At 39.8% G+C, this 27,061-nt stretch overlaps 1 protein-coding gene across 1 annotated transcript in view; it reads left to right on the top strand.

The window, feature by feature from the left end:
* The window catches only part of znf516 (zinc finger protein 516), a 124,016-nt gene extending 102,017 nt beyond the window's left edge, over positions 1-21,999 (top strand). The window contains 2 exon segments of the mRNA XM_007900570.2: positions 11,118-11,153; positions 20,301-21,999. Of these exon segments, the coding sequence (XP_007898761.2) occupies positions 11,118-11,153; positions 20,301-20,524 (260 nt within the window). The 3' untranslated portion in view covers positions 20,525-21,999.
* Positions 22,000-27,061: the final 5,062 nt, after the last annotated feature.

Genomic DNA, 27,061 nt, shown 5'->3' with positions numbered 1-27,061 from the left:
AGGTGTTTAGTTTCATAACCATTCTTTAGGAATGAAGAGACACGATGGACCGAATAGTCTTTTGTGTCATAATTTTCTAAATGGAGTTCTAGAACAGATTTGATGTGATATAAGTTTTCTTGTGTGAAACTGTGCCATTGTTCAGCGCTCCAAGATGCTGTCAAATGTGAGGGGGCCTATATAAATACAAGTTGTTGTTGATGATTATCGCCTTGGGCCCAATTGATTTTTAAAAAATGTGGGCTAGGAACAGCAAGGGTTTGGCCTTCCTCAGATGATCAGCAACAACAACAATAACTTGCATTTATATAGCATCTTGGAGCTCTTAACAGAGTTTGACAACGAGCCAGGGAGAGGTATGCAGATGACCAAAGACACGGTCTGCAGGTGTGATTTAAAGATGGGCAAGGAGGCAGATCAAGCATAAAAAAACATATACTGAGCGGAGAATGTAAGATTTAACACTATCTCAGATTCTACAATTTATAATTGAAAAATTAATCATTGAAACTCAAGATGGCGATGGATGGAGGTGCGAAGGCAGCAGTCAGGAGACGACACTGTCTAGGAGGAGTGCTGCCACCTCGTGGCATTCAGTGTTAAACAGTAAACATCACAAATTCTGCTTCATAGCGATAATTAATCCCAGTGATAGTTATGAAACTATCATGGAATTCATTCATATGTGAAACATATTATCAAGGTTTAGTTTACGCATATTTTAGGAATGATTAAAATGTTTCTGGAAGCAAAATGCACTGGCTGACCATCTGAAGATGATCCGAGGGTAGAAAGAGCTAATTAGTGTGGCACATGGTGTGAACTTCTACTATACTCCGATACAACTGAACTACTAGCATATAAGTAGTCAATAGTAATACAACCATGTGTTACAGCAATACAGAGGATCACGATCTAATCTCTTCTCGAGTGCATATGTGTTCCCAATACAGGAGGGATTCCTGAAGTTTTGCTTTGACAGTTTGAGTACTGAGTGTTCTTCACAGTTCTCAAAATACATGTGTTTGGACACTGGCCACTGCTTCTGCAGTGTAATAGGACGACCACTCCTGCGGGATCATGGCTTTGTGCTGCCATGCTCCTGTGTGTTCCGTTGGCCTCCCCGAATCATCTCGATGAGGACGAGGTGACTGCCCCAGGGAAGCAGGACTTGTTGACCTGCACTGCTCTTATAGCCTTGGAGTAACTCATCACCGTCCTTCTCTGTTGGGGGCACGGTGTGGGAACACTTAACCGTGGGCCGTGAGAAATGTTGTGAAATAGCAGCATATCTTTTTCGCTGACATAAGCAAAAAAAAGAAAACGCAGGCAAAATCCATCCTTCTTAAAAATTATAATTCTGGCAGAAAAAAAATTAAATATAGTAAAACCTTGCATAAGTCTAATCGTCTAAGTCGTACATACATCCGATCCACATTCAGTGTCCTACCAAAAGACACTTAGATTTCTTTTGCACTTTATACATCAGATAAATGGCTATATCTTTCCTGGTTCCAAATAATCCTAAATCCTATGCAAATCATCTCCTAACTCATTAATCCGCTACCCCACTTATCAGCCTCTTTGAAGCGCAGGAAATGAAGTCTTGATCCATTATTGCATGTGCACTTACCAGCTACACTGAAGTATGCATGCGCAGTGTAAATTATTGATTAAGTCATATATTATACAACTTATGCAAGTTTGCCTCTAACTTATACTTTGTGTAAATCATATTAAATGTTATGATCCTGATTGATATAACTCACCCAAATTCAAAATCTGTCTCAAATATTTTGTACCTCTTTGACCACACTTTTGTCATCTTTCCCCTGTCCACATCCTATTGGCTCCGATCCCCAGCTTTTGTACCTAATCAACATTGTCAAGCACTTAAAAGGCATCTCTCGATGCCACATAAAAGGCAATTATACCCTATATAAATGTGAAGTGTATCGTATCCACGTCAACTCGATTTCCTGCTAGTCTTGTATAGATCTCTACAGGATTATCAGTAATAATCCTTTAATAACCCTTACATTTGATATAGTGCCTTATTACGTCTTCGAGATGTCTTTAAACGCTTCACAGAATATTCTATAAAGTGAATGTATTTTTAGTTGATTGACTCGAATTCAAGATCCTCATCCTCACCTACAAGGCCATTCACGGCCTCGCTCCCTCCTACGTCTCCAACCTACTATCCCCCTACCTACCTGCCCGTACCCTCCGTTCCTCTGGCTCCGGTCTGCTCTGACTCCCCTCACCCTGACCATTTCCCCCCTGCTCGGGTCCCGACCCAACTGTACAGCGCCTTGGGACATCCTCCCGACGTGAAAGGCGCTCTATAAATGGAATCTTGTTGTTGTTGTATATTTTGTCGGCGAAATGTGGCAGCCAATTGCACATAGTTGTGTCCCACAAACAGTCATGTATTGAGTAATCCTAATTTTTAAGGGATTATTAGCCCTGGAAAAGCGATCTGCCAAATCAACTAAAAATCGATTCCTACTTACTGATAGGTAAACAGAGGCCTGTGGAGCAAGGAAACTTGCCTAAGGTTTCGCCCTGTCTGGGATATCATACATATTCTCTGCAATCCCCCATTCCACAGCTCAGCTCTGTATGCACTGTTAATCATTTTGAACTTTTAAAAAATGGCTTTTGATGTTATTCACATTTCTCTTTAAAAATTGGGATGAATGATTTGGGTTATTGGGCTCGGGTGCAATCAGCTCCTGGCTCCCAGGGTTGCTCCTGTGCTGGCCACCAGGTGGGGGAGCAGAGCCATGCAGCAAAGCATGTTCTCTCATTTTCCTTTCCTTCCTTCCTGCAAAGTTCCTCTTCTGTGTTGAGTATGTGCTTCTCCTTTCCACACCCCCTCCACTCCACTTTGACCGATACAGTGAATTCACTGTGTGAGGTAACCTTGGCACTAAACTCTTGTGAGCGAGCCGTCTCTGAACCCACCCAAAGCATTGTGCTCACCAGGCTGGTCAGCGTTGATTCTGGGCAATTCTGAGGCCAGGAATAGAATTACAAAAGTGTATGTGATCATAATTAATTCATGGTGCTCTCTGGATAAATAAAACATGGGCAATTTTTCTTATTGTGATTATTATTTTAGTGCTGGATTGCTTGCTACTACATTCCCCAAAGGAGTTTCCTGCAGCAAAACCAAACATCGAAATAAAATGTAAATCAGACATAACAGACATTAACTTCACAGAACAATGACTGGGTTTAAAATAGTGCTGTAGGCACACCTACGACTATACTAGTCTGTTACCAATTTAGAACTGGAGGAGCACTTGATTTGTAAAAGGCGTGTCTTTTAAATACAGTGTAGTTAAATGTTACCTAATGTTATAATATTTATCTTTTAAATAGTTATAATCCAGGTCCACTCAATATTTAGTAATGAATGGACTGTTACATCAATGGACCTGGGTGTGTATGTCTCCATCCCCCCCATGGAGACATCCAAGCAACTAGTCCACTGCAGCTTTGAACATCCAGTTTGTATCTTTCACTGTCACTTAACAGACTGTTGACAGATGGTTAAACCTTATACTTGAGGCAGGTAAAAGGAAGATGGGTTTGTATCCCTAGGATTCATGTTCATGCTGTACAATTCTACAGCTCTGATTTGAGGGGCTATCCAGGTCCCAGAGGCTATGCACAGGAGAGTAACATGGACGGTCCCCAAATATAAGAGGGATGAGTTATGAGGAACAATTTAAGAAGTTAGATTCTTCAAGATTGAAAGGAGACACCTCAGAGAGGACTGTATATGCAGTGCTAAATGAGATTGAAAAAGTAAGTCCCAAATAATAATTACAGATATGACAATACTGCTTGTGGAACACTGCTGTGTGCAATTGGCTACTGCATTTCGCCCACAACATACACAGTCAATCCACTTCCATTATATTCTGTGAAGCGCTTTGAGACATCTCAACAATGTAATAAGGAGCTATATCAAATGCAAGGATTATTATTTTTACAGCAAAAATATTTAGTGTGATGAAGTGCAATTTTAGGGCAGACAGCAGGAAGTATTTCTTTACACAAAGAGAAATCAACAGCTGGCCTGAGTTAGCAGGAAGGATAGTTGAGGCCAGGGCACCGGACTTATTTAAGAAACAGCTTGTTGCTGTAATGGGAAGACAGTATTCTGGAAGGATGAGAACAAATGGGCCGAAAAAACTTATCCATATTTCTCTTGTGATCATATGAGATACTTTGCTTTGGAGGGCTCTCTTACAAAACTATATTTCTTTACAATTTAACAGTTGATAAATGCAGCATTTAAAGTTAAACCAATATTACCCAAACCAGCTGGGACCAATATAGGGAAGATTTAAACGTTGGCTTTCAGCATGTCCATTGGAATGAAGTCATGGAGGGTCTTCACCCCATGATCAGTCATTGGCCACTGGGATGTTGTCACAGGCGAAAGGTCCCACTTTGTTATAATTATGGAACAGTGTGATGGTTGAAAAACACATTTCACACCAAATAATAACTCAAATGTATATTAAACTGTGACCCGATCTCTGGTTATAACTGACAGTGATTCACTGAGAAGTATCCATTATCGATATTCTTACAGGCAGGGTGAAGCCTTGGGCAAGTTTCCTTACTCCACACGCCTAATAATAATCCCTCCAAAAACCCAAAACAATAATAAATTGGTCATTTTCAATCTACGACTGTTTGTGGGACATTGCTGTGCGCAATTGACTGCCGCGTTCGCCCACAAATATACAGTCAATTCACTTTACAGTGTGTTCTGTGAAGCGCTTTGGGACATCCTCCCGACGTGAAAAGCGCTATATCAAATGCAAGGATTATTATTATTATTATTAAATAGTGTTTGGTACACACTGGTTTGACCTGGATGAGTTTATTTTCTTTGACAACTTTCTCATTGTTGATTGTTTGGAAACCTAGTTCTGAATTATTGCTGGCCAGAAGAGGTATCAATTGTTTAAATTTACAATGTATATACAATTGGAGTTTATTGGCGGATGTGTTGCTGCCTTAAATCTCAGAATACTGGACTCATAAAAGCTGACAGGTTTTTCCTCTTTGCAAAACTCATTGTCAGGAAGTTTGAAGAGCCCTGTTGATAGGTCCGAAATATGTATTTGGAAAAATGTCTAAATCTTTAAATGCCAAAGCAGTTTAAAGGAATCATTTTGATTTCTTTAGTATGGCTGATATCTGTTCGCAGTAACTCAAGAAATTTTCCCCATCAAGTAATATTTGCATATCTTGTCTTTCTATTACAATGGGTCTGTAAAATGCATACTCTTATTGTGGTTAAAGTGCAGAGATGATTACTGAAACACTATGCTTCCCTACCACATTGCATGAGAATAGCAACTGGTTAAACAAGCGTTCCTACCAGCAGAGGAGAACAGTCAATAACATCCATGCATGGATTCGAATGCATAATTTTTGATAATATTTATTTACACCAGCAAATAACGCAATACAAAAATAAAACCATCAAAGTGCATAAAGCATGTGCATGTTTTAAATATTAACTAGTTTTTCTGCTGCGCCAGTGTAGTCATCTTTCCTGGAAATTGTTGCATTTGCTGTTGTCGTTCCAGCGTTGCATACTAATGATATTTGTAAATATAAACAGCTTTCAAAATACACTCAGGTTTAACCAGGATATAAATGAATGTTGATCAGGTGGAGACTCTGACCTTCTCTTACCTTTTTGTGGGGTATTGAGTTAGGAAGCAAACCTGGGAGATAAAAAAATTTTAAATTCAAAATAATTGCTTTTGCCTTCATAACTCAACAGAAGAGGATTTTTTTTCAGGTAGAAACTTTGAAGCTCAGGAACCTCTTTTCAGTTATAAACTCGTGCTTGCTCATTACCTGAGAGGAATGGTCACTGAGTGACGGATTGAAGTTAGTTTCCGCATCTATTGGCTCACTAATGGAATTGCCGGTGTCGCATCAGTGGTAATGATGCTGACAGCTCATTGGAGCTGCAGTAAAATAGTTTACGTGTTTCAAATGGTACATTGGGATAAATGAATGTTGATCAGTGACCTTCTCTTGCCTTTTTATATGGAGTGACCAAGAAATGGTGAAACCAGAGGCTGAGGACACATTAATGTGAGCGGAACTGCAATATGCTATCTTAAATCATGCCATTTGCTCCCTTTGCAACAACAACAACAACAAATTACACTTGTATGCTATAAGTGTAAAGTATACACTTTACTCTGGCAGGTCGCAAAAATAGTACATGAGAAAAAGGTACAGTTTTTAACAAAGATTCCAAACAAAATGCAACTTTCATGGGTATCACTTCCTGCATGCTGAGCCTGTACGGTGATCGGGAAGTGACGTCAGTGGGGACCTCACGTCACGATAGTCAGATCTTTTTTAACAGAGAAGTCAAAATGGCTGGCATTCAGGAATTAGGTCACCACAGAAGTAACTTGTGCATGAGCATACTCACAAAAGGTGCACTTTGTTCATTAAAGCACTTTGTGATTAAAAACACCACAGTGGGTGTATTGGAGTTGAATCAGAATTTGTCTCCCGCTTGCCGCTAAATGTGATCTAAACTAAATATTGTCCATTGTGCCTGTAGCTTGGGAAACTGTATCTTGTCCTCATCTACTATATTGCGTGTTTTGCCAGAGAAAGATGCTTTCCAGTAGATCCTAATACATCCCAGAGTTTCAGTTCTTGCCCTTTTAAATGCACAAATTTTCACATTTTTAGAAAAGTACATTAAGTTGCTGGTGTCCACACTGAAATCCAGTACATGTACTGAAATCTGTCATCATTTATCCAGATCTCCAAGCGTTTTGATGAATTCTTTCTTTCAATGTCCAGAAATTATCAGCATTACTGTTTCCTGTAATGTATGGAGTGGTCAAGCCACTGAAACTGGGGTGATACTGTCCAGCATCAGATCATTCACACCATACTCCATGCTTTTTGTGCTTTGCCATTTTCTTTGCCACCACTGAGCATCCGTTGCACTACCAATAGTGGAACTTACAGTGTCCAGGAGTGAGGCAAAGTTGTTTTTTTCTCAAATGCACTGAAGAAAAACTGATTTCAATCTCGACTTTTATCAGTAGAACCATACCTAGGAACATAAGAAAATATGAACAGGAGGAGGCCATCTAGCCTGTTTCCTAGGTTTATTAGACTTTTGTGGATCTTTTAATCCTGATCGGTGAAACAAGGGATTAATGCATTGTAAGGAAGTGGTTACTGTAGGTGAAAGAAAGTGCTCTTTGCAAATCTCCTGTTTTTTTTCAGTTTAATAAAATAATTCAGACTTCAAGTGAAGAATCAGCCAAGAACAGCGTGCAAAACAATGCAACATCTTTTGTCATCAGTTATCAACAACCACCTTGTTTCTAAGCCAGAATTTTTCTTGATACGTGGATTCCTGTAGCTCAGTGGTTAGAGCACTCACCTCGCAAGCGAAAGACCTGGGTACGATTCCTGGCAGAGCGAAATGTTGGGCAAGTTTCCTTACTCCACATGCCTCTGTTAACCAAGCAGTAAATGGGAACCTGGTTGTTAGTCGATTGGTGATCACTTTTCCGAGGGTAACAATTCCTTAAAAAATAAAATAATAAATTAGTCACTTCAATCCATGACTGTTTGTGGGACACTGCTGTGCACAATTGGCTGCCACGTTTCGCTCACAAAATATACAGTCAATTCACTTTACAATATATTCTGTGAAGCCCTTTGAGAAGTCTTGAAGACATGATAAGGCAGTATATCAAACACAAGAATTATTATTATTATCAAGAAGGGAAAATTGGTCCCTTGGTGAATAAAGGTACTGCCTGGAATAGCACCAAGTACATCACCAAATCATATGGATTAATTCCTGGTGGTGCATTGAGTTAGTTCACATCAGCTAGGGCAGCTATTGGGGTAGTGCTACTTTCTTTAATGTCCCTGGGTTAGAGAGAGGAAAGTCAACTTGGATTCTCACAGCTGATCACTAACCCAGGATGTGGGTGTGTGGATGTTGGGTGAGGACAAGATGGGGGTTGGTTGTGATACCTCCAAGAGTGAATAACCCGTCTACACTCTTAAGTTCACACATGAAGAATATGTTAGAACAAAGCTGCTGGCACCTTGTTTAACTATAGCCATGACTCCTCAATCAGTGCCTCCAGGAGAGGAGGAGGTGAGAAAATTGGCAAATAAAAAAGAGCAAATTGTCTCAATAAGAAAATCGCACCATGGCATCAACAGTGAATTAAGTCACTCTTCGGGGATTTTTTTTTCTTTCTGCATTGAATGAGGAAAATAAAGTCTTACAAGAGTGATGTCTCCAGTTAGCATTTAGAATAGGAAAAATTCCTGAATTGCTAATGATTGATTAAAGCCATTTTTTTTCCCCCGGGTTCTTGATACATTCATGGAGTGTTATTAGGAAGTTGTGTACCCCCAGCTGATTTAATCAAAAGCTGGGCACATTCACAACACATTTCAGGGCTAAAGAAGAGAATGACAAAGAGGACACACAATATAAATTACAAACAAAATTCTCAGTACATGATCTGCTTATTACTTTATTAGTTAGTAGCCGACAGATTTATAAAGGGTTGTACACTTACTTTGTGTCCTGCTGTGTGTTATATTAATCTTGTTTCGCATTTTCTTTTTCCTTTTTCTTTTAAAGAAGCCTTTCACCCTAGTGTTGCCGGGTTTGTCTGCATTGTCCTTTTCCCCCCGACATTTATCAAGAGTAAAGAGCCTTTACGTAAAGGCAAGATAACTAGACTCAGTATCCCAAACATACTATTTCACAAGCAATCAACGGGTTTTATTCGCAGAACCCGTTATTTATCATTGTAAAAATTCAAAATAATAAACTGTTACAAAATCTGTATAATCTTCATATGATCCCCTCAAAGTCTCAGACACTGGATTCCAGCTGAGAGTCTAGGCAACTGTCTGTTTTCTTAGCTTCCGCTGTAGCCTCTCTATGGGCAGCTGGTGTTTTGATGGCTGACCCAAGATGCCTTCCCTCCCCTTCTTCCCCTCCATGAGGAATTCCCCACCCTCCCATTGACATGGAAACCGCATATCCGCTCAGTAAACCAGCCAAAAATGGGCAACTTTCCATTTGGAGGAATCCAGTGTGCGGATGGCAGCCAGGTCTGGGATAGGAGCCAGGGTGTTTGTATGATTTGTCAGCCGATGGCAAATCAAACAGATTTAGCATAAAGAGGGTCAAGGTTTAAAGGTAGATTTAGGGTTAGTTATCAGATTAAGATTGTTTCCTTTTGGGGGAGAGTTAAAGATTTAGGGCTGAATTGTCAGTTAGCTGTATCAAAACAGGTCACACAAGGGAGAAATTCTGCCTGGATCTAAGTTTACTCTATTTAGCATTTAGCATATTTAACGTCTGGAATTTGGCAAATTGTTGAATACTGTCTTTGAAGTTCTTAAAATAACTTATGGAAAAATAGCTTCAAAATTAAAGCTGCATTACAAAATTTCCCAAATTCTGGTTGCACTAAAATGCTACATAAATTAAGTAAATCTAGACCCAGGTGGATTTTCTTCCCTAGTTGGTCTATAAGAGATCTTTACTGATTAGTGTTGCTAGCTATATAAAAATCTTATTGAACATCAGTTGTTTGATATGGAAATACATGTGTCGTGGTTGAATAATCCATTCCGCAGCTTTAATCCTCGAAAGATATGCAACAGCTTGAAGTACACTGTATGGTAATGCCTTTGGTGTTTGTTTTTTTGTGAGGTACAGTATTTATTATTATTCTCCCCACATCTCCATCATACCATCCCCAGCCAAGAAGTCCAATAGGTGACTTGTTCAAAAATCTAGGCAACGGTTGTTCAGTAATTGATTGCAGGGAGTTGATTATTGAACTTACTTCTCGTGCCTCGCTTTCTCTCTCTGTCTCTCTCACACACACACCTTGCCTCCCTTACTCCCTGAAAGGATACAGATGCCCTTTCCACATTTCACATTTGGCATATGAAAAGCAGATCCAGGCATGACATGAAGTAAGTGATAAGAACATAGCAGAACTGTGTTTAAGACTTTATGACTGAGAAGGAGGTACCGATACCAGAGGTACACGGAAGACAAGAGGTTAGCAAAGGGGAAGAGATACACAGGCCTTACTATAAACAATGGTAATGGATAAACTAATGGGACTGAAGACAAATCTCCAGGCCTAGATGATTACCACATCAGGGTATTAAAATAAATACATGAAAACATTGTAGATATTATATTATATACTTTTAGAATCCATTATTGGGGCAGAACTAGATAAATAGTGTATGAACAAATCAGGGAGAGTCAGCATGGTTTTGTCAAAGATAGATCAAATCTAATTTGCTGCATAGAGTTCTTTGACAGAACCACTGAGGTTATAATTAAAGGAAGATTGATGGATGTCATTTAAGTGGGTCTTCAGAAGCTATTTGATAAAGTGCCACGTAAGAGAATACTAGCTAAAACTCAGGTATATAACTAGAGGTAATATTGTGACATGGAAAAAAAACATTGGTTGGGAGGCAGGAGACAAAAAAATGAGATTAAAAGGAAATTCTTATTTTGATGGGCAGTGACTAGTGATATTGGTTTATATGAATGTTCTGGATATAGGGATATCATACCTCTTCAGAATCTTAAAGACCTGTATTACATAGCCTCTCAATTTTTTCTGGTTACTTACAAAGTATCCCATGAAATTCAGTCAATTGATCCCAGAAAGTATTCAGTTCCAATGTCAGTGGACAGTGTGTAGGGGAAGGGATCTCCTTCTAAGATTGGAGAAAACTATCTTGAAGAAATTACTTTTTAAAAAAGTCCAAATCTTTGAACAATTGAATACATTTGAAATCTTTACCATAAATAAAAACATGCACACTGCTTCACTCTTTACAACTTAACTATTTGTATTTAATGTCAACAAAGTGATTTTCTATGAATTTGTTTCTGCTGAACAATTAAAGAACATAATTAAAGGAATGTAAGTCATCATAAAATGTTTATTTCTTGCTCTATTCTCTGAATTAATTAAAGCATTTTAACCTTGTTGTATTTCCTATTTCAGTGCAAAATTCCTACTGCAGTCCTCAAATGGTTACAGGCAAGTGTTCCATCCTATGAATTTTAGTAAACGTATCTTTCAGAGCTGGAATAATTTATGTGCAAAGCCATGCAGATGCAGAAGTAACCAGGTTTCTCCCCTGCTTTATCATAATGGTCAAAACTGAGTCACCACTTCTCTCGTCAAAGAAGTAAAACAACAACAAATTGCATTTATATAGCACCTTTCATGTCGGGAGGATGTCCCAAGGTGCTGGACAATGAGGGGTTTGCACCTGAGTTGCAGGTTGGGATCAGAGGGGTTAGACAGCAAGGGGGGTAAAGAAGGAAGATGACCGAAGGCACAGTCAAAAAGGAAGGTCTTGAGATGGACCTTAAGAAGGCAAGGGATGGGGCTAGGCGGAGGTGCTCTGAGATGGAGGGTAAGGACAGAAAGGCTGAAATCCCAACCACCGTTAGTGGAACGGATAGGGCAGGGGACATGGAGCAAGCAGAGGGAGTGGAAAGATTGGTGAAGTTTTAGTATGTCGCAGAGGTAGAATGGAGCAAGATCATGGAGGGCTTTAAAGGTTAGGACAGGGATCTTGAACTCGATCGTCTGGAGGATGGTGAGCCAGTGAAAGTAAAAGCGGGCGAGGATCAGCTTGATCAGTGAGTGATCAGCTCACAAAGCTGATCAGTGGATAGAACAAGTATGCTTGCGAACTCACTCCTTGAATTCCTGTATTCCATTTTTTTTCCTTCGTTACCTTCCCTCCACCCTCCACGTCTCCTTCCCCTCGCACGCCCCCACGCACACACTATATAGGAAAGGAGGGGAGAGAGGAGCAGTCATAAAAGCACATTGGTGCTAAAATGATCCAGAAAATGGTTTCCCACATCCACACCTAATGTTCCGAGCGCACTCACTCAGAGATAAGCTTCTTTCCTTAAGAAGATAGATTTTTTTGTCTAATCAAAATCAAGAAGGGACTGGGAGCCATCTGGAATTTGAACAAAATAACTATGGGAGGGGGAGATTCCTGGAAATTGCAGCCTGCCTTGTTAGCATCACAATTGCCGGATTGCTTTTAGCTTTTTTTAAATTTGAATTTGCGTGGTTATTCATCAGTTGTGGATCATCCTCTTATTTTACAATCACTCACCTGTCGTGAGTTGCCAGTTCTAATCAATCAGGTGCAGGCAGATGACAAAACAGTTCAGCTTGTTACACTTCAGATGATGATGCTGCTTTTTCGTGCATAATTTATCCTTAAGTGCAGTAAAGATATTGAGACTCGAAATCCCGAGCATGTTTTCTGAAGTGGATCAAACACACTGAGCTTGAATCCAGCACGCTTTGGGAATGGATTTTAATTGCTACGTTGTATGTGTCCTTGTGTGTTTATTACATTTGTATTCCGCTGGTTTTAGCTGCAGCACTTACAGTAGTAATGTTTCAGAGTTACATTGAAATAATTGTGTTCTTCACCATTCCCACAAACAATGCAACATCGCCGGTGCTGGCAGACATTCAAAGGCAAAGTGGACAGAAAGTCACTCAAATAATACTTAGTAATTTGATTACTTACACTCTTAATTTACAAAGAACTAAAAAATGAAGTGTCCACTGTCAATTTTTAATTTTTTAACAAAAAATAATTTTTGGATCGCTTGTAGCCCCCAAAATCTGTGGCAAAATTGAACAGTTTGATGGATTGTTCCATCTGGGATTGTATATCTGCTTGCTCTGAGTGAATTATCTTTGCAAAAATGCAAAAATACATTTACTGATTGACTGCAGGAAATGCAGATTTTAACAAAGGAAAAATTTGTGCTTTTTTATTATCTTAAAATAATCCTTATGTTGAACCTAAGCAATTAAAGTTGTTATATGCCATTAGGAATAAATGAACAGCATTTATAATATTTAGTACCTTTAATTTTTTTTCAAATACAGAGCTAGTTCATTGGACAAAATGCTCCATTTACACTGTAACATGTGTTTCTTTTTGCAATCCAAATGTGATTTAAGAATTTGAAATTGCAGGGTGAAGGCTTGGCTGTGCAATGGATGGATGAGTTTTTACATGTTTCACACGCAGCTTCAATTAGAAATGCCCAAATTCAATTGCGAATTTTACTTCACACCCTGATAGAAAATCTATTTTAATTTTGTTGGACAAAAAAATTATTGCACCCTAGGTAGACTATTTTTAGCTCCTTGCTGCACAGATCTCTTTTTCACAAAAAGCTGTGAAACGTTTGTTGCATTTCATCAGCTTTATGAACAGCTGTTATTTCTCAGAGAAAGGGGGCTGGTGATCTTCTGTAACATGGGCATGAACTCTAGCTGAATGAAAGCACAGGATTTTACAAGCATCATCTTTACACAATGCCACTCCTTAGGCGCCAACAACAGGATACTTCATCCCCAGCTCTCTCTTCCGCTGCCGTTACCACCCATACTTCCAGATATCAGAACACTCAGTGGTGACATCTTTTTTGTCATGCTTGCGATAAGTTCAAAGTAACCTTGCAAAAACTCGTGGACAACAGGACTTATAAATGTATGGGGAGAAATTCCATCTAGGTTTAGATTTACTCTCTTCCCATAACATTTTAGAACATCCAGGATTTGGGACAATTCTTAATAAAAAAAACAGCTTCCAGGTTAAGACTGAATTCAAGAGTTTGTCAAACTTTGGATGCTTTAAATTGCTGTATAGAGTAAATCTAGACACACACACACATACACTGTAAAGGCTGGGGCTGCACTATGAGTGATGCTCAATAATAATAATAATCCTTGCATTTGATATAGTGCCTTATCACATCATTCAGACGGCTCATATTGCTTTGCAGAATATGCTGTAAAGTGAATTGACTGTATATTTTGTGGGCGAAAAGTTCAAAAAACAAAGTGCTCAAATATCAACTCCACCACTTGAACATTGCTCAAAGTGCCTAATTCTATTCTTTCAACAGAGAAACCTAAAATATGCAGTGCACATTGGATGCTGACATTTAAAGGCAGGAGATCTGAAGACTAATTTTTACCATCTCAAGTCAGAAGTTGTAGAACACACTCACACACAGATGCACACCCCATGACTCAATGTTGTGGGCCACACACTGTAGTAATCTCTAAAACCTGTGGGGGGACACAGAACGCAGGTCAAGAACATTGGTGCCATTTGTAAACAAGCTCACAATCCCCTCCTTTGAATGTGTTGCCAAATCAGTTGAGTTCAGATCCTACAAAATGATGCTCAAGCTGTGTGCACTATTGTGCAGACAGAATTTCATGCTTCTGAATTTCGAAAGATATGTTGTACAAACTGGAATCAAGTGTTACCGATCCGTTGAATATTAAGCATTTCTCTGAGTAAATTTGCTACATTTTATCATGTTGAATCTGTTTTGAAATTTAAGTCAATAATTACTGTCTAGTTTCAGCTCTAAACACCCCACAATTTTTGCACAATGGTTTGCTCTGTAGGAGACTTTTTGGCTGTCATCTTTGTTCAGGGTCAATCAGTAAAAATATGTGTGCTCTGGTATCAACTTAGAGAGGACGTCTTAAGCTGTTTTTACAGGTTATTGGCTGATAAAGCTGGTATCCAATTTTTAGAATATTATTTTCCATAATACATAGGTTTGTGCATTTAGAGCCTTGAATCCCACTAGGTTTTAGTTTGTGTCACCATTTTTGACGTAAAATTTAAGGTCATGCAGGATTGTGCAAAAGTCTTCAATTCAATCTTAATTTAGAAGCCGATTATTTTAAACAACTGCCTGAAATCTGCTTCCAAATTATGACATTATTTAAGAATTTTACGCAATTATGAACAATCTTAATTTTAAGCTAGAATAGTCTTACAGGCTAAGACTAGATGGAAATTCAGGGATTTTAATAAGATACAAATTTAGTCCTTAATACTTTTATAGTTATGGCGTCATGTACAACAGTGATATTTCTCTCCCGTCAATCCACTTTTCAATATATTCTATAAAGCGCTTTGTGACGTCTCAACGACGTGATAAGGTGCCATATCAAATGCAAACATTATCATTATTATCATTAGCAACAGCAGGAGTGACAGCAGACAAAGGCAGAGCAGGTAGTCACTGACTGAGCTTGTTTTGTCACCAATTCCTCAAACAAGGCTGGGTCTATTTGCTGTCAATTACCAGGGCTACCAGCCTTCACTAAATCCAATTAAATGTAGCAAATCGAGTGGGGTTTCCCTTGCAGAAATCTCCCTGGGATTAGATTTACTGTATTTACGTAATGTGTCAGAGCATACTAAATTTGGCAATTTCCTGATATCAGTCTCAATTTTTAAGACAGTTTTCTGTAATTCCTAACAGAAGTTACAACAGTAACTTGCATTTAAAGAGCATCCTTCATACAAAATAGTCACAGAATGCTGACAGAAAACCGGCTTCAAAATTAAGATTGTGTTAAAGAATTTACGAAATTCTATTTGCTCTGAAATGCTGGGAAAATAGAGAAAAACTAGACCCAGGGGGAATTTCTATATCCCTTAAGTGTACATCTAAATATTTGCTCCACTCAGCAATCCGAACACAAGAGGGCCCAAAAGGGCATAACCGGAAGGAAATTGAACAAAACCTTCCTTCCCCAGGCTGCCCTCACAACAGGTTGCATGCGATGGTAATTTTAACCCCAAAAGCTATTTTCACAAAATTGCTGTTGTTTAAATATTATTAAATATTAATATCAAACGCAAGGATTATTATATAATGAAAATAAATATTATTATCAAATGCAAGTGCTCTGGGGCACTACCATGTGTGAAGGGCGCTATAAACTGGAAGCTGTTATTATACACACGTCCTGGAATTAGAGACGCCATACCAAATGAAAGGGTTATTATTACTATTAATCCCTTTTTCTGAAGGACATATCATTGTATTATGTACTACAAAACAAATGCCCTGATAACGTACTACAATACAAATGCGACTATTGTATTCACAGTATCTGTGTGGCATTGCAGTAAGTGATGAGATCAGTTGGGCTTAGTTTTGTTGGAGGTTTCATGTAAATGGCCCTTCAGAGCAGCAGTGATGTAATGCTTTAGCAGATGTATTCTGGAAACCATATCCATCTAGATTTTGTATAATAACAGATGCTGGTGAGTGAGTTATGGGATGGAATTCAGCTCCTCATTTTAGCTGACAATTTTAAAAGTCTTGATGTGAGTGCGACACGGGCAGTTTCTGTTGTCGTCAGAGATTTCATTTCCCATTAAATTATAACGTTATAATTCTCACCAAAGTATCTGTTTTCTCTATGTGTAATCAGAATGGGCACCTTTGCCAATTCCCAGACCAGATGGGGTGTGCTCATAGGCTAGGGCTGGCTAGGGCTAGGTGGGTGGGGCTAGAGGGGGTTCAGCCCCCCCCCACCATGTATCCAGAGCTCACCTGTTTAGGGGAGCTGGGAGGCAAAAACCCTGAGGAGGATCACAGCCCATCCTCCAAATAGCCTCACCGCGCATCACCCTCTCCCAACTCATCATGGGCTACACCCACTTCTGGGCTGGTGGGCTGCTTGTTGCGGTGTCCTCACCTCTGATTGACCAATGCTCCTGTCTGTCAAGTCAGTGGCTCCCTTGTCTTCATGGAATCCGACCCTTTAACTGAGCCCCACCCTCCCCAGAATATTTTCATCTGCTGCCTATGGGTGATGGGTGTCATAGTCCCAGACTAGATAGGGTGTGGGTGGGGAGTGTGTAGGGGCACGGCCATGGCTTGGCTCTGATGTTCTCAGTAAAAATCTTCGAAAACTAACACCTCCATATGACAAGTCATGTCAGGAAGGAGGAAAAGTAATCTATGTATTATTTGTGGGGGGAAAAGCACACTTTCAATATCCTAAGCATATTTTAGATATTTCAGATGACCTATTCAATAAAATAGATTGTCTGGTCCAAAAGTTTCATATAATGTATGATAATAGTCCTTGCATTTGATATAGCGCCTTAATGAGATGTCTCAAAGCATTTCACACAATATATTGTAAAGTGGATTGACTGTATTTTGTTGCTGAATGTAGGAGACTGATGGCCAGCCAGTGTCAGAATTGTGAGGACTGAGTGCTCTGTCTGCCTACTTTGTAGTCAGGGACCAGTTATTTCAGCATCATGATAACTGGATATTTACATTTCCCGTTCTTGCCGTGGTAAAAATAGAGGATTACCCGATCAATCCTGTGCGTGTAGAGCAATGGCTCAATAATGTTTTCATCAACATTTTGGTTGGAGTAAAAAATGCTTTTGAAACACATGTTCTATAAGTGATATGAATAATTTATTGGTTCACACTTGAGAAGGTTTTAGGGTAGATTATTCCCCGGTTGCAACAGCACAAATGCATTTTTGACTCTCAGCAATGAGCACCTCACTTTTTAGGCACAGTTTGTTTTTCAGCTGCACCTTCAATGCAAAGGCAGCACTTTTTGAGGCTATAACTGAGCTAAATGCGCCTCTTTGTGGAATTTGGAAGAAAAGATGGTTCAATACATTTATTTCACATCTGGTTGATGTCACAAAGCGCTTGAATTTCTGGCTGGGCTCCAGAGCTGAGGGTGAGAGCTGGGGTGGGGGATGGCTGGTGGCAGCTACAGGTTGAGGATCGGAACGCAGAAACTTTCTTTGAATGCAAGCAATTTGCAGAAAAGAGAGCAGTTGTGGAGACTCTGATTTTTTTNCACCATTGAATTTTTGTGCCACGGTAAAATATAGGCAAGTTAGTGTAGACGTGACAGTGCCAGCTCGTGCTGCACTTCCTCAGGATTGTGTGAGCAATGGGAAGTCATCACAGCACTGAGCAGTAATCCTTGCAGTGAGCGCAGAAAAGGCTTCAAGGATACAGCAGCATTTGCAAGCACCTCTCCAGCTTATTGTGGCCCATTACCCATTAGATGAGAGCTTGAAGCAAGTATTGAAGATTATTCCATGCCAGGAAATTGAGTTCTGGCAGTTCGGGGTTAAAATAAACTTGAAATTCTGGATATTTGAAGTTGATCACTTCATGAGTTATTGTATTATTGAACTGCATTTCGAAATAGCTGCGTTCTTCATCTGTCTGAATTCCATCTACAGTATTAATCTGTCAGGTTCAAATCTTTTTATTTGTACTCTGCATTGACTTTTTTGTACATGGCTTTCATTCTTTATGAAAAGCTACACAACTATCCAGGGTGCTGACAGGTCATTTTGAGATTTTTTTTTCCCTTCCGCTATCTCATGTCTGCTCCAGTCCTATAATGTCAGGGCCCAGTTTTTCGATTTTTTTTAATATGAAGTGTCTGGGCCAGCCCAGTGGCTATGCCACAGTCTAGGAGACCTAGGTTTGAATCCATCCTGAGCTGACATTCACATTCGGGCTCCCCCCAGACAGTGAGTGCTATTGATATTAGCTGCTGAGAAGACTCACTTCAATCCTAGCTTCCAGCCACAGAGCGACATTGGCCATTGCTGTGAAGGTCCTGCAGTTAGTTAGCTGCCCTTCTCTCACAGTACAGAGAGTCCCTCAAACATGAAGGAGAGGTGACGCGAACCAAAACAAAATAAAATAAGCAGGTAATTTGGTGAAAATTAACTCAAACTGACTTTGAGGTGGAACTCAGGTTCACCGTGATACAAAATTTGCAGAAATTTGTCAGAATAGAATAAAGTTATTGTTTTCCATTTAGTATTAATCATTTCCAACAAATGCATCGAAGCAGCAAGAAATAATTCTTGAAATAACTACTCGATATCCCACTACTGTATCTTTCACTGCCACAGGGATACCTAGCCAGGGATGACTATAGGAAGAATCCAACTGAGGTCAATCCACGCTAATAAAAGTAGAATTACAGTGAAAGCTCTTCAGAGAAGAAAGTCATTCTCTGAAGGGACAACAGTAAATTAATTTTATTTTTGTTTACCTAATGGATAGCTCGCATGAACTCAAATAACCCCATGTCATTTGAAGTCCTACTGCTGTCATCTTTGCTGCTGCTTTTTATATCAGATTCAAAAATTTGTTTTGTGACACTCACCAGGACATGTCTACAGTACTCTCCCATTTTATTTTTTTCAATGTGTCATAAAGCAGCTATGAACACAGTTATCTTGTATCTTCTGGATATGGATTTAAGATTAAATAGTTGTTTTCACCCTCAGCCGTGAATTGCCAATAAGCTTTAGACATTACCCATTTCATAGAATTGGAAAATTTATAGCAAGGAATGAGGCCATTCACCCCATTGAATCAGTGTTGCTTGCAGCTTCCCCACTGAAGCAATGTACACTGAACCCACTCCCCCGCTCTTTCCTCAAACCGTTTAGCATTATTTTCCCTCAAATATTTAACCAATTCCCTTTCAAATGTTTCTTATGGTCGTTTTATGCTACAATAGCCAAGCAAATTAAACTTTTTTTTACAAAAATACTTCTCTGCTACTATTCTATTGGATTTATTTTCTTCCTCTTACAGTTGGAGTAAAATAATTCCTTTCAGTATTACATGTAATGGCTTTGGCAATGCTTGGAAGTCAAACAAAATTTGTACCCATCTAAGTCGTCGTATGACATGCACAACTTAAAAAGAGAAAAGAGTTGTTTCTCCCAGGATCCTGGCCAACAATCCTCCAAATAAATTGATCCATTTTACTATTTGTTTTCGCTGCAACCTATCTGTTCCCTTCCCCCCTCCCCCCCCCCCCCCCCCCCCACACACACACACAAGTTAGCTTCCTTCTTACCACTATACTATTTCATTCTTTAGGAAGTCAGACAATCTGGGCTGAGAACGTTTACACAGCTACTGTCATTGAACCTACGCAATCAACCCATAGCAGATTACTTCAGCGGGCCAGACCTGCCCTGGCTGCCTTTTTGCCTCACTGAAATGTAACACTCCACATCCTTGAAATGGTGTATCTCAGCAGCCTATGCAAGTACTTTATCGCAAGAACTATTTCCCATATAGACATATCATTGATACATTTTATTATATTGGCCATTTGTTCGCAGCAGATACATGTTGCTTATCTCAGCAAAGTGTTAGATCTTTTAGAGATTAAATTGCTTGTGTATCTGTGAGGAAATACATTCTCAAAATGTGCTTTTTTTAGAGGTTCCCACTTGCCTGTATTTAATGCTACTTCTTTATTCTCATATTACAGGAGAGAGACCTTTCCAGTGCAGATACTGTCCGTACAGTGCCTCCCAGAAGGGGAACCTGAAGACGCATGTACAATGTGTCCATCGTGTGCCCTTTGACAATAACCAGTACCCAGACCGGCGATTCAGATTGTCTCGACATGATGATCTCCACAAAGCAATGGAAGGTCACTTTGAACATTTTACATCAGATCACCAGGATTCCGAGGCAACTACACTGGAATGAGCCATCCCTTGAACTCTTACTTTCAGTCGGAGTGAGTTGAGGCCATTTCTGAAGGGAGAGTTTGCAACTGCTGCTGCCTTTTTGGGACATGGGGAGGCAGTAAACAACTGTTTAAAGGCAGAAGTTGAACACTCCTCCTTTCCTGATGAATGACTGCAGTCTCTAGACTGTTTGAAATAAATAGTGAGATGGCCCTGGGAGCAGGACGCTATGAAAGGTGAAGAGCTGTCTGTTCAGAATACATTTTATTGATCTTTTCAGTTTTACTTCTGCTGTTTTCTGATAATTACCTAAGAAGTCTTTGTTAGAGCCAACCATGCTTTTTCTCTGAAAGGGATCATGCTGGGCATTCTGGACACTCAACAAGAGTGTCAGGGGGGAAAATCATCAATGGCGACTCGTAATCCAACCCTAACAACAGCAACCAAACTGGTTGTTATATAAACAAAGTTCAATAGTCATTATATGTCAATTGATTTTTTTTGTACTGTTTGTATGACCTGATGAGGCTCTGTTTTGGGAAAATCTTGTACAGTAGTGTAACAATAAGTTATGGTTTATTTTCACCCAAGGTGGTTGATGACATCAACAACCTTTGGCCTGTCCGTATAGAAAGATACTTCAATTTAATATTCGTTATGGTCTGTTTTATTTTAATGCCACATTGAATATAAATTGAATTGGTATTCGCTTCTCTTTTTTCCTGTCTCTCAGCAATGCATTGTGCTAGACTACGGGATCTCTCCTATCAGTCTCCCAGTATCACAATGTACTATTAGAACAGATATCACCCATCACTCTCCCAGTATCACTATGTGCTGCTTGACCGGATACCCCCATCAGTCTCTTAGTATCACCATGTACTTCTCTACTCTAATGAATCAGCTGAGCCAACACATTGTGCTGGAGTCTTTCTAACATTGGCCATTTGAAATTTCTCTTGTGGTCCAATAGGCAGGAATTTTAAGGGACCATTTTCTACTCTTATGACAAGAATCGTTCACCAGATAACCAGAATTGGTCATCATTTAGCAAGATTATCGAGGAAGTGAATAAAACGCAATCCCTGATTTCAGCCATAAATAAGACATAGAGAAGGAAAATTTTAATGATGTTCTGGACTTTGTAGAAGGGTGTGTCGGCTTGCCAAAAGTTTTAGATTTTATCTCAGTGGTGTCCTCTTACACAAAAGCTTCATATACCTCTTTTGTTTGCCAACACCATCTGAAATGATTTTCTAGCTGAGGGGCGATGGCTGTAAGCAAAAGTCATTCATGTACAGTGTAGTGAATTTCTACTCAAAACAACTGTGGCACTCTGGAACTTGTTATTAAAAATGCCCTGACATTTTCAAAATGTTGTGTCCTGGAAGAATCTCTGTGCTGCAAGCATTACAAAAGGCAGCTGCTTTCAGAAAAAGAAAGATTAATTGAAACAAAAAAACTTTTCGATGATCTTCAATAAATATTTTCATTTACCATTTTTGGTGGAGGTAGAAGTAATTGAACAAAACCTACTGTGCTTGATTTATGTTCCAAGACGTTAGTTTCCAATTGCACGGTGATAGTTCTTTTTCTGCACTAATAGAAACAGCAGCTTGCTGAAAGGACACTGTTCTAACGGGGCTCTGTAGTGAATAGTTAAGTTATATAAACATCTGTCTAGGCTAAATGATATGAAAATCTGACTGACAGATAATTGAGGAAAGCTAGCTAAAAGAAACACACCGCTGTGATGAAGAAAGCAAAATGTTTGAAGCTTGTATTTTGTTATTTCATTTTAATCTATATATTCATATTTGAAACTTGACAACTATTTTGTTATTAATCGCAATGAGCGTTGAGACCTGTGGAATAATCTGCTTTGCTTCTATTTCCAATTTTCTTCAGAGTACTCCATTATGTGAAATTTTAGCAAAACCTTTTATTTTGTCATGAGCTTTTGTAAAAATAACACACGCTCGGTAATAACCTACATTTTCTTCTTTTTGTTCATTTGTATAACAGGAGCCACAGTGTACTATTGCTATAAAATGCCTTACAACTCGATGTAATCTCCAGCATCAACAGTGTAGCCATCTATCTGCCCATTTACACTGAGACAGGCTTACTTGTAATCAGGGTGTCCGTTCAGACTTCAGTTTGAGATTATTTTTCTCCTCTCTTTAAGATGTTGACATGTGCTTGAGTATGGTTTGTTCCATGGGCGCCAGACACCCTCCAGTATCTCAGCCAGGCGGCCAGCGGCCATTCTTCTTGTGTGAACACTAAATGTTGGCAGGTTAAATGAGCATGGAGAGGGCTCTCGCCAATCTTGTCCTCTCCCACTGCCACACACGAGCGCTTTCTATCAGGAATCATTAGTTAGCAATCAGGAACCCTGCTGATTTCTTCTTTCCCTCGCTCAGAGATACTGAAGTCAATTCTTGTCATCCTACCCTCATCCCCGCTGAGATCAGCTACAGACTTAAGAGAGGTTGAAATTTCTCATGTTCATAGCCTTAAGACCGTTGTGCAGAATTATGGAAAATACTTCAATTCAGTCTCAACTTCGAAGCCATTTTTCTACAGTTTTTAAAAAGAACTCTGGAAAACCAGTTTCCAAATTGAGACTTAATTTAAAAAATGTACAATCTTACATTTTCCTGTCCTGATCAACCATCCCCAAACAAAATTAGTCATATACTTTATGGCTGTTTTTGGGACATTGCTATATGCAAATTGGCTGCTATGTTCATCTACAAAACATACATACTAATGGGAGTTCTGTGAAGCACATTGAGATATCCCCTCAAGATGAAAGATGCTGTATGAAGTGTAAGGATTATTATTATTTTGAAACAATGGTCGTGAGATTAAGTCCATGAGAAGTTTTGGGTAATAGATATCTTGAAAAGAATTTTAGGAATTGTGGAATATTATTGTGGAATCTTTTTGCCCCAAATGAAAGCCTCGTTTGATAAAATATCAGCTGGTTTGTACATTTTGTGCTCCAATAACAACAATAAGCATGAATGAGTATTGCACTCGTATTTTCGTCTTTGTTTAATATAAACGACACGTATAAAACATGTATTTTGATTTTCTTTTAAAAAAACTTTCACGTGTTCATGTGTATACCATTCCTCAGCCACTGTCTGCCCACTCCACGCCTCACCCTTCAGAAAATCCGTGGCTTACAACAGAGCAGCTCCCTCTTTGTAGGGATGTACATGACCTCTACTCAGACCTATGTCCTCCTCACAGAGGTATAGATTGTCAACCCCTGCACCGTGTGGACCTACCTTCCTCACTCCCCAGTGTAAGCATTTTTTCTGCCTGGTTTCTTTTTTCCCAAATGCCTTTTGGATTTTTTGTTTCTTCCCATTTATTAAAAGTTTACTTCTTGTGATCCCTGCTTTGCCTCTTAAGAAATGTAGTTCCCCCTCTTAAAGTTTGCCTTGGGGTAGTAAAAGATCAGACATGACTTGTAATGAAACATTATGCATTGTGCACCTTGCGTGTAATTGCCGCTTGTATCTCATGGTCACCTATTCACATGGAATGTAGGGCAGAATCTGCTGCTTCTGTTGCCACAGTAACTTGTGTACAAACCCTGCTTAGATCAGGATTTGCCAGCGTTCTGCAATAATCTAATGTAAGACCAGTCTGCAGCATGTTTTTAATTGTGGGTTATTTTCTTGAAATCACAAGAACAGGGGTTGTTTTACATATATTTTTATTTAAATGTTCCTACTTTTGATATAGTAATTGGCTTTTGTGCAAAGCCCAAAGTGCAAAAGTATCGATAGCATTCCGTGGAGTGTGCACTTTGATTAAGAAGATTGTAAATATCTTTGATTGAAAACAAATGATTACTCTACCTACATGTCGCATCTAATATAAGGAAAAGGTTAAAATCTTGAAGCTTCATTTCCCCCTTTCCCCTAACGTCTCAGTCTTTGTTGGATTGATTTCAAACGGTATTAAGAATATCTTAATCTTATTGTTTGCAATAAAGGAGTCAAATCTGTAAATTAATTCCAAGAGTAGCTTCCAGTATAACAAAGGCTATTTTCCACTAACAGTATTGTGTTGCATTGTGTTATTTTACTATAAAATTGTTAGATCAACATATTTAATGTTTAGTATTTATTCAGTTGGTTATCTTTTTTTAAAACAAAACACAGAATCTTAATGTGATGTTTGCAAGATACTTTTTTGACTGCAATTTAGTGCGATTTTTACTTCTGATTTCCACTTCTGAGCAGATTAGTAAAGTGTAAACGTTGTTTTGTCCGATTCCACATTAAACTTTTCTATAATCTACTTTGTTGCCATGTGCATGTGTTCAGGGTTCCTGAAGTGGATTGACAGACTGACAAGTGCCCTGACGTGGTGGTGCAGCTCACAAGCATTTCATGTTGAGTTATGATACTCATCAAGAGGCTTGCAAGGAGTTCCTGCTACCCGCTATCCACCTAGTGATGGCTCTAAAAACCTGCACTTGTTGGATACCTAATGACCAACTGGTAATGATCCTGCATGGGACAGGAATATTAGCAGGATATCCTCTGGGCTGAGATGGCTCCAAGGTGACATGCCTGCCAATGGGATATTGAGTTGATCCTCCACTAGTGGTCTCAGTAATCTGATTCCTGAGCCAGGAGATCCACAGTACTCCAAGGCACTGCTAATGACAGAACAGCAAACCTAGCTCGCCGGCAGGACTTGGAGGGGCAGAACGGTCACTGGGACCAGGGGGAATTCTTCCCACTCAGCTCATATTAACCCTTTGGTCACCCATCAGTGCCTTGTCCTAGTGCACACTCAACCTCACTTAGCCAGTCAGGAACCTGGGTATCGTGTCCTTTCTCCCCAACACCGTCCTTTCTCCCGGTACTGCCTACCACCATCTCTGCAACATTGCCAGACTCCACCACCGACTCACCCCTCAGGCTGCCGAAACCCTCACCCAGGTATTCGTCACATCAAGGCTCGATTACGGGAACTGCCTCCTCATCCCCCTTCCCAACTCTTCCCTTCACAAGCTGCAGATATTCCAAAACTCTGCAGCTCATGTACTCTCATGCACCAGGCTCTGTGACCCCATCACTCCCACCCTCGCCCGACTCCACTGGCTCCCCATCCCCCAGAGGATCGAGTTTAAGATCCTCGTCTTCACCTTTAAGGCCATCCATGGCCTTGTCCCCTCCTACCTCTCTGACCTGCTCACTCCCTACCAACCTGCCCACTCCCTCCGTTCAGTGGGCTCCGGCCTGCTCCATGTCTACCACCCTACCATCGGTGGCCGGGCTTTCAGCTTCTCTGCCCCCACACTCTGGAACTCCATCCCACAGTTCCTTCACCTCGCTTCCTCCCTTGCCTCCTTCAAGGCCAGTCTCAAGACCCTTCTCTTCAACCGTGCCTTTGGTCTCCCTCCCCCCTCTCTGCCTTCCCTCACCCCTACACGTCCCCCCCCCATGTTCAGTCCCCGACACCTGACTGTTCAGTGCTTTGGAACGTCCTCCCGACGTAAAAGGCGCTCATAAATATAATTTTGTTGTTGTTGTCATTCTTCGTGTGTATCTATAGATAGTTGGGGTCTTCCTTAGACTAAAAACAATCTTTTCACTACTTCAATGGAAAGGTAGTGCCGATGATAAGGTATGGCAGTGACTGTGTGAGGCTATGTAACTGGAGGATATCATAGCTGAGCTAACATGACCTGATATACACAAACACACACTTCCATTCAGGCCTCATCGGAAAGGATTCAGACTAGAAGCTTCATAACATAAGAGTGAAATTGCACATGTGATGTGATAATTGCACTGGTGGTAGTTATCACATTACAGAAAGTTCTGCCCATTTGAGATGACCACCCCCCTCACTTTCATCACAATAGTTAGGCCCAAAGCTGCCTATGGCTTCCATTGACATTTGAATGATTGAAATACCAATTTATTCAACAGCAGAAATGCAGTAAAGATGATTGTTATGAACCAACACTCGTTTGCTGTGCACTGCTGGTCATAGGCAGCTTCAACTCAAACCTCTGATGATGAAGAGGAGGAGATTTGCACCCATAGTCAGACAACAACAAACCAGATTTAATTTAAACAAATTCAGCCTGAAGTAAACCATGATTCCACCTCATCTATATGAGAAGCATGAAAGTTAGTTACAGTGTTCACATTGCTGGCCCATCTTAGATCAGGCAATTCTGCAATGACCAGAAACTTAACCTAGTCTTCTTTAGCATACAAGGTTTTGAACCATATTATGCAGTACCAACTGAACCTTTGCCACTAAGAGAGCTTTGTCTCTTTTAAGCATCTGTCACAATAATGTGCTTCAGGCTTACTGATTTACAAGCTGTATCTTCTGGTATCTTCTGTTTTGCCTCATGGGATAGCATATAAACCATTTTTATGGATTCCTTCAAGGTTGTATGTTTCTCAGCATCTTTTCTTAACAAGCCCATTACTTCTTTCTCTTGGGAGACAACATGGTATGGTCTTGTCTTTCAGTGATCATGGAATCTTAGGAACTTTAC

The sequence above is a fragment of the Callorhinchus milii genome, unplaced genomic scaffold (assembly GCF_018977255.1).
Source record: "Callorhinchus milii isolate IMCB2004 unplaced genomic scaffold, IMCB_Cmil_1.0 Scaffold2, whole genome shotgun sequence".
Lineage (NCBI taxonomy): Eukaryota > Metazoa > Chordata > Chondrichthyes > Chimaeriformes > Callorhinchidae > Callorhinchus > Callorhinchus milii.
This window is presented reverse-complemented; position numbering and strand designations above follow the sequence as displayed.